The sequence below is a fragment of the Vicia villosa genome, linkage group LG3, assembly GCF_029867415.1.
Source record: "Vicia villosa cultivar HV-30 ecotype Madison, WI linkage group LG3, Vvil1.0, whole genome shotgun sequence".
Lineage (NCBI taxonomy): Eukaryota > Viridiplantae > Streptophyta > Magnoliopsida > Fabales > Fabaceae > Vicia > Vicia villosa.
Window position 1 is genome coordinate 18,974,729 of NC_081182.1, and position 9,012 is coordinate 18,983,740.

At 35.8% G+C, this 9,012-nt stretch overlaps 1 protein-coding gene across 1 annotated transcript; it reads left to right on the top strand.

Annotated features, from left to right (window-relative positions):
• The first annotated feature begins 220 nt into the window (after window positions 1–220).
• Window positions 221–3,888, top strand: LOC131660524 (probable E3 ubiquitin-protein ligase RHG1A). Its single transcript, XM_058929773.1, has 6 exons — window positions 221–377; window positions 1,409–2,569; window positions 2,755–2,805; window positions 2,883–2,981; window positions 3,186–3,326; window positions 3,553–3,888. Exons 2-6 carry the CDS (start codon window positions 1,439–1,441, stop codon window positions 3,700–3,702), a joined length of 1,572 nt encoding a protein of 523 aa, XP_058785756.1. The 5' UTR covers window positions 221–377; window positions 1,409–1,438; the 3' UTR covers window positions 3,703–3,888.
• The last annotated feature ends 5,124 nt before the right edge of the window (window positions 3,889–9,012 follow it).

Consider the following 9,012-nt stretch of genomic DNA (forward strand, 5'->3'; position numbering starts at 1 on the left):
CAATCCTAACCCTCCATTTTTTCCATCGCTTCAAATCAACGGTCCACATCTCTTTCCCCTCACTTTTCAACCAGGACGGCGCCACTACGACCCATTTCTTTTTCTTTTTTTTTTTTGCCTTTTTCGTTTCCTTTTCTTTCTCTAACAAATTTTAGTTCCACTTCCTCAGCAAAATAAAAATATTACTAGTAATTAAAAAATAAATATTTTATTTTATTTGTTAGTATTAAAACTTTAAACACCTTCGTTCGTTGCTTACAGGACTTTGCTTTCTCTCTCTAGAAACTTTCTATGCAAATTCTTTCTCTCTCTTCTCTTTCTTCTAAACCTTCAAACACAGAGAACAACCAGAAGAAGAAAAAGAACCTCACCAAAAGGTACCTCACAAATTCAAATTTCTTCCTTCAACTATTTCTATTCAATTTCCACGCTGCTATTTTTAGTCACTTTTTCTATTGACTTTAATTAAAGAAAAATCGATGATTTTTTTTTTTATATATCAACTTTTTCGGTGTTCATCCACGTCCATATCTATATATAACATGATGATACAATTGATTAAATAAATAAATTTAATAATATATACGTATTTTATGCAAATTTGAATTTTGTTTTTTGATATTTTTTACATGATGAAATAATTTTTGGTTTCGTTGAAATTAATTGATGGAAGTGTTTGGTTGTGTTAGGAATAGGTTTGGTGGAAATTGAAATTGTGGTTTGTATTTATTTAATATTTTTGTTAATTTGATTTTTGATTGAATTTTTGGTGTTGTTGTGAGTTTAGTTATGGTTTTGAGGTTAAATTCAGCGGTGAAATAGGTATGATTGTGTGGAGAATATTGGATGAAAAGCTTTGTCCTTTCAAAAATGAAGCGACCTCCAAATTTTTCTGATGATCAATCATAGCTATGTGGTTGCTTTTTGTTTTTTTTCTCGTTCAGTTATTGTTATTTCAGTCTAGGAAAATTCAAAATTGATTGATTTTGAGCAAAAGGGTTTCTTTGTTTCGTCGTAGAAAATGTTGCTTTGTAGTTTGATGATTACGGTTTTTGGCGCTTGGTTTTCGTCTTTATCGTCTGATCATGTATTGGTTTGTGATTTTCTGTTTCAATTCTGTTTTTTACATTTGTTCTGATTGAAGTGCGAAATTGTAGCTATGAAACACTAACACATACACAAGCACCAACCCGTTATCATGGGTAATAATTGTAAAAAAAAAAAAAAAGAAGGAATAAATTGAACGTTATCACATGTGTTGTCGTGTCGGTGTTCAAAAGATGCATATAAGTCATTGCTATGAAGAAACATGCTAATTTGCTGTCTTAGTTTTATATAAGTATAATGCTTCTGACAATCATTTAGGTTGTATGAGTTTTTGATTATCTACATCATGCCAATGTTACAGATTTGAAAGGAATAAACTGTTGAAAAATTGATGGATGGTAAAAGGGCCAATGATGGGGTGATAGTCCCCAGAAAGGGGATAGGCAGCAGTATGTTAAAAGATACTGTAAACACTCGAAATGGTCAAGTATGTAGCCGCCTTGGTTGCAGCAGCAAAGTCGGCTCTTCTAAAAGTTCTCAAATTGGTTCGTCTGAAAAGGGTAAATCTTTGAGGCCTTCATTTCGGTTCTCATCAAATGGTAAGGAAACAATTGGTAGCTCCTCTAGAACTTCCTCGGGAAGTAGTAACCCAGGAAAACCCAATAGAAAGCCTCAGAAAACATTAGCATCTCATATAGAGATAGATTCATCTGAAACTAGTAGCGTACAAGATGAACCAGAAGTTTCAAAGCCCTCACCCCCACCTGAAAAAAGTAAGAGGGGTCTTCAAGCTGAGGATGAAACACGGGTTCAAGAAGTAGGGAGTTCTAGTGTAGCATCTAATACAAGATCTAGGAGGAATTTTCATCCAAAACCTGGATTACGTAGTCAAGAAGTTCAAAGCACGGGTCCTGGGACACGTGCTGGTACCAGTAGGCATGGGTTAAGAAACCTCAAATGCAACTCTGTCTCCGATGTTGTCCCTGCCGGTTCTGCACCATCAGATTCAAATCTTAACAGAAGAAATGACTCCATAAAAAAGAGAAATTGTGAAGGGGAAAGTAGTTCTACAGCTAGAGGGAAAAAAATTAATGGGCCCTCAGGTGAAGGACGGAATTCTGTTTCCCGAAATGGCATATCTATCTCTGATTCAAGAATATCTAGAAATGCCCCTCACAGGGATAGGCCAGACAATAACACAGTGTCTGTTAGGACACGGAGATCAATTGGCGGTCATGCTAGGGGAAGGCTTTCTGGTCAAGGAAATGCTAATCCTGTGGTACCTAATCAGCAGTCCCTTATCATGGTACCTTCATTCTCTCATTCTGGCAATCGAAATGCTCTTGGTGTACAAGATCGTAGTTCTCTGGAGACTCCTTCAAGTCCAAGCTCTTACAGTGGAGCAGGTACTAGCAGCGACGAGTTATACGGTGTTATAACTCCTACAGAATATGGCCTCACTCGTCCTCTCATGAATCGGGATAGTTTTCGACGACGCTACAACATGGATGGTATTGCAGAGGTAGTTTTCATTTAAACATAGGAATTGCATAGGTATTGTAGAGGTAGTTTTCATTTAAACATAGGAATTGCATAGGTATTGTAGAGGTAGTTTTCATTTAAACATAGGAATTGCTTATTATATATCATCATGGTCGCTAATGTCAAAGTTCCGAACTAAATTACTGTTTTCTAAATTGTATTCAGGTATTGTTGGCACTTGAGAGGATTGAACAAGATGTCGAGCTGACACACGAGGTATTTCTTGATTAAAATTTTTGCTTGAATTACTTAATATATCAGTTATTTGATTAATTTGTTTTGTGTCTTAATAGCAAATTCTTTTACTGGAGTCCAACTTGTTCCTTACTGGATTAAACTTCTACGATCAGCATAGAGACATGCGACTGGATATTGATAACATGTCATACGAGGTTTGTTAATGCCGCAAGGTGTCACAATTCATCTTGTTGCTTTGCGTGTTTGATTTCACAACTATCTTTGTGGAATATTTGAAGGTTGTTTTCAAATCAGATGAACATATTTTTAAGAATGCATGCGACTAAGAAAGTATGACAATTATAACATAACTGTAAGTCCTATTTATTAGAAGTAACAATAGTTTACAAAATTGACAGGAACTACTGGCTCTTGAAGACAGGATGGGTACTGTGAGCACAGCTGTAACAGAGGAAGCTCTGTCGGAATGTCTAAAGAGAAGTTCATATCAATACTCTGACAGTGCATCTAAGGAAGATATCAAATGCAGCATCTGCCAGGTACTTTTTTCTTCTCTTAATTTTGTTAAAACTTTCGAGTTTGCCAGTTTTTGAATGGAAATGTTATTGCTTCTGTTATCAACTAGGAGAATAATAAGAATCATCAAGTGTCCTTTGTTACTAGTAAAAATTTACGTCAAATCTCATGACATGGCATAGCTGCTGCCGCCATGTACAGTTTTGAAGTTATAGTTACTTGATCTGATTCAGTTAAGATGATTTGTAGGAGGAATATGCATCGGAGGAAGAAGTTGGGAGTCTGAAATGCGAGCACAAGTATCACATGGCTTGCATACAGCAATGGCTGCGGCTAAAGAACTGGTGCCCTATTTGCAAAGCATCAGTGGCATCGTCAAGTTCACCGCCGTCCCACTAGATATTGTTAGGCCAGACAATGGAGATTGATTTCTTTCTACCTATCTCTTCTTTCTTTTCATTTTGATTTCCACTTGTACAAAATGCAGTTTCTCTTGGCCTCTTGTTATTTGTCTTTTGTAAATAACCAATATCTTCATACCATTTATCAAATAATAATACAAGCCAATGGCTTGCTAGACTGAAACATCTTGTTAAGCTGCTGGTGCAATAATTCAATCTTATGTTTATGTCCTTAGCTAGTTGTTTTTGCGTTGTTTAATGATTGTGTTTATTTTGGTGGCGAGGATCACCTGGAAAAGCTACATTGGTCGGAAAAAGATACAATGTGGAGAGTGCATTGTATTGTGAAGTATAGATCAATCTACCCCTTTAAATTTGGTGCACCATGAACCACCTCTGAAAATGATCCATTACCAATTGTGCATCATCGATGTTGTAAAATGATCCATTACCAATTGTGCAACATCGAAGTTGTAGTGAATTTTTTCCCTCAAGTACTTAAGTAACAACAATAGCAACAATCAAGCCTAATAAAAATAATGGGATGATCTTTGTAAAGAAATGAAGAAAGAATTATTGAACTTAACGAAAAAAGTTATAGTTCCACAAAGTGACGCCAAATAATATATATGAGGTCAGCAATAACAACCAATGAAAAAAATTAGGATAACAAATCTAACAAACTCAATAATTAAAATTAACTTAAACAACTTAAACAATAACTTAGCTATTGTTATCACCCTTTCTCAATTTAGAATGGATGTTGATGATTTCAAGTTTGCATACAAGTTTGAAGAAATGACATAGGTGGATGGATGTTGATGATTTCAAGTTTGCATAAAAGTATGAAGAAATGACATAGGTGGAGAGGTTGGGAATATGTCTAAAACTTGATTAAGTAAAGTGATAGACATATTGTTGAAGAGGATCAAATGATATTAAGATGTAAAAGTTTAATTTGATACTAAATCTCAACCGTTAAAAAAATTAAATAAATGGTGATATTAAATGAAATAAAATAATAAAAAATAAGTAGTCAATTTTTTCCATAAAAAATAGGTTATTTATATGATCGTTTGATCGAATACTATTAACGATTGAGATTTGATGTCAAATTAATCTTTGACATCTTGGTGTCATTAGATCTTATATATATATATATATATATATATATATATATATATATATATATATATATATATATATATATATATATATATATATATATATATATATATATTCTAGGCCCATGAGACAACAGCGACACCTGAGGCGAGGTAGCAGAGGCACCTCAGAGGTTTGGTGGAGGTCCGTCAAACTTATCATTGTTGTCTCTTTAACCAGACCATGTTGTTAGACATATCTGGGACGATTAGGTAAAATTTAGTTGGATTCATTCATTTGTACCTATGTTTGTTGTAATGTTAAATTATGTTTGTTGAATTCATTTTTATTAAATTATGTATGCAGGAACATGATCCGCTATAAACCAACAACCATGGGCGGAAATTATTAGCCTGCCTCAACCTAACGAGTTATGGTTTCAAGAAGTTTTGCAGCTATTCGAGAAGCAAGACTTGTGTAAGACTGGTTATGTTACAGTTAACCATGGTATGCTTAATGCATTTGTACAAAGATGGCACATAGATACATCATCATTTCATCTACTACATGATGAGATGTCTATCACACCGGACGATGACTCGTGTCTATTGCATCTTCCGATCAGGGGGAAACTTTTAGATCATGGGAAGGTTACCAAAGACAAGGCGCTGGATTTGATGGTAGACTATCTAGGAGTTAACCAAGAGGTTGCCATGGGGGAATTCGAATTCACCTGGGGGGCTTATGCTAGGTTTAGCTTCTTGAAGAAGGTGTATACATATGAGATACTGAGAGCATAGTAGATTGTTGGTGATAACGAGCAAGTAGGGCAGCATAGAGTGTATGTTATGAGAGCATACCTATTGTATTTGGTTGGCACTGTCATTTTTGTGGAAAAGAGTGTCACTTATGTATATGTCATCTACATGCGATACTTAGAAGACTTTGAGCAAATCCATGAGTACAACTAGGGCCCGCTTGTTTTGTTTACTTGTATTCGAAGTTATTTGAAGGTTGTATGTGGAAGACGAAATAAGTGACAAGCATCATCAAACTACTGAAGGTAACTAATGAGATACTTTAGTGTTTCTGTCTCATTTTCATTGCATTGTTACAACGTCGTTACTAATTAATGATTCATGTGTTCCAACACTTTTGTGGCTTGGATCCCCAGCACTTTCTACGCATCTTCGATTAGTCATGTGTACCGACTTATACTGAGGTCATGCCACGTGCTTCTGCATTCTCCCTGCTCAGAGGGAATCAAGCGATAGAGCCGTTTAAAGTGTATCTTGACCGCTTGGTAATAGAGGATATACACTTCCATTCTTACGTAGTTCACCGTGAGACTTGTCCATTTAACAACATAGTCTTATACTCGAGATGGTTGGCTTGCAGATCACGTCTGACATTTCCTCATTTGCTTAAGCGCGACATGTGTCAGTTTGCCTACAAGTAGTACATTCCTAAAGATCCTTTTGTGTCTGCTCCTCTCACTGTAAAACACAGAGACATGGATACTATGTTTGATGATTATCTTAATCATTTGATACCAGAGGAGGCACAAAGTACCATAATTGAGAGTGACTGGAGTTATGTTTACAGTTACATTCGGTTGTTCTTTCGGGTGTCACATCCTTATTTAGTGTAGGATGCTCTTGGAGATCCACCAAGGCCAGCTCATCAGGAGATACTAGAGGAGGAGCAAGCTAGGGCATATCATGTTGTTGATGTGTTGTCTAGATGTCATTGTATCATGGAGATTGGGCAGACATGTATCGATAAAGGACTGTTTTCGGGTGGCACTGAGGCGAGGGAAGTTGTAGATGCCATGATGACGGAGGCTCGAGAGACACTGTTGTACAAGAGGCAACATATGAACAATGGGGCACGAGGCCGATTTCGAGTTCGTCATATGCCGTAGATTATAGTACTTGTATTCTGGATTTATTTTGGGATGTATTTTATCTATCAACTTAGTTATAAATTTTGGAGTGGATTTATGTACTCTTGATTTATAACTTTATATATGTCATTTTATGAATATCCTTTGTATTGTCGAATTCATCATAGTATACCTTCTGACTATTTTGTTTGAGAATCACTTAAAATTACTTAGAATATACTGTTTGCACTAGATACGGAGATACATCTCCGAATGCTTTATGATGCAATACAAAGATACATCTTCAAATGCTTTCTGATGCAATACGGAGATGTATCTCCAAAAGAATATAACGTTTAATAAATAAAGTTGCGTCTGAAGATACATCTCCGAAAATTGAGGAGCATTTTTGAAAATTTATAGGGTGCTTTTCATATACATAAGATAAGATAAGAAATTCCTTTTTTTTTTTGTTGGCAAAGAATGGTGCTTTGGGAGGATTTTGCAATCTTAAAGCCCACAAAATATTTAAGAATTTTTAACGCTAAATTTTATATCAAGAACATTTTGATATACGAGAATTCAAGAGAGATCGTTTCCTATAGTTAATAAATCATCAACTTAAACAAAAATAGCAGTGAATATGGTGGGAGTTTGTTTAGCAAAAGGTAGTAGTCAGACTTAAATTGATGAGAATCATGATCTATGAGGATGGAGGTTAGCTAATGGCTTGTTTAAGGTCATAGATGGATTTATTTAGTTTACAACCCAAGTTTTTGTTAGATATGTTTTGACCAAGGAAGACTATGAAGAAAGTGTCTTAATCTAAATCACTGTAAGGAATGCAATATTGATATGTAGTCGATGTAAACCCCAATTTTGGAATTTTGTTTTTGATAGAAGAAGTCTAATGGTAGTTATATTTTATACTTGGTTGAATATTTTGAGATAATCTAATCCTTTTGTTTGGTTGAAATCTTTGCCAACTAAGCGAGTTTTGTATCTTTCAATAGTTCCGTAAGCAATACATTTTAGTTTGAAAATTCATTTACAACCAATGGATTTTTGTAAGAATGAATAATGGTTAGATCCTAATTATTGTCATCAATAAGACATTTAAGCTCACTTTGGACAACTTTTTGCTAATAAGGATCAAGAATAGTAGAGAAGTAAGATTTTGGTTCAATAATATATGAAAATTTTAGATTAAAAATATATGATGTTTGTTGAGAAACAAGTGAGTTAGAAGTCTCACATTGCTTGAAAAATTGGAAGTTGGTTACTTTATAAGTGAGATGACCTATATAACTAATGCCTTAAGGTTTTCGGTGAATATGCGGTGTCTCTCACACTTGTTTGGGTGAGTCTTTGTCGAATTTAGGATGCTTCCTATCATGATGGTCCCTCATTGGTATCAGAGCCGATGGTTTGAGTAAGGGATCAACTCATTGTATCGAAAGTCTTCCTAGCAAGATGGTGGTCAGGAGGATGTCTTATTGATGTACCCACGACGTGAATAAGGTGTCAATGATAGTACACATGCATCTTTCCACCTATCTATAGGTGAGATGACCATCACTTTGGATGATGTCGCATGCCTACTGTATTTTCCCATCAAAGGGAAATTACTGAATCACGAGAGGATCAGGCGGAAGGAATGGGTTGAGATGATGGTTAGATTATTGGGGGAAAACCTAGTAAGGTGTTGAAGGAGGCGGCTCGCACTAGAGGTGCTTGCACGATTAGCTTTTTGTAAATACTGTATATTGATCACCTGAAGGGTGCTAAGGATGCTGAGGGTGATGATGAACAGGTTGAGTACCCCAGATATTGCGCATTAAGGTGTTACCTCTTGTTATTGGTTTGAACGCCCATGTTTGTGGACAAAAGTGCTATATATGTCGATGTCGTATACCTCAAGTACTTCACAGGCCTGATTGCGATTCACGAGTACAACTAGGAGGCCACCTGTTTGGTCTACCTGTACTGGAAGCTAGGCGAGGGTTGTTTTTGGAAGACAAAGCTGTTGACGGGGTGCAACACTCTCTTTACGGTAATTGCTTCTTACTAATATATATCTATATATATAAATTATTTTTTATACATGCTATTAATATTGTATTTGAAACATTTTTAGGGATGAATCGTCTTGTACTTCCCTCACATCTCCGGGTGGGAAGTTGCGTCACAGTACAATGAGGACTAGCGTCATGCAGCTGCTTTTGTTCTACATAGAGGGAATGGTAATGTATAACCATTTCGTGTATCTCTCGACCGTATGGTGCCAGATGATGTTAGTTTCTACCCATACGAGGGCCA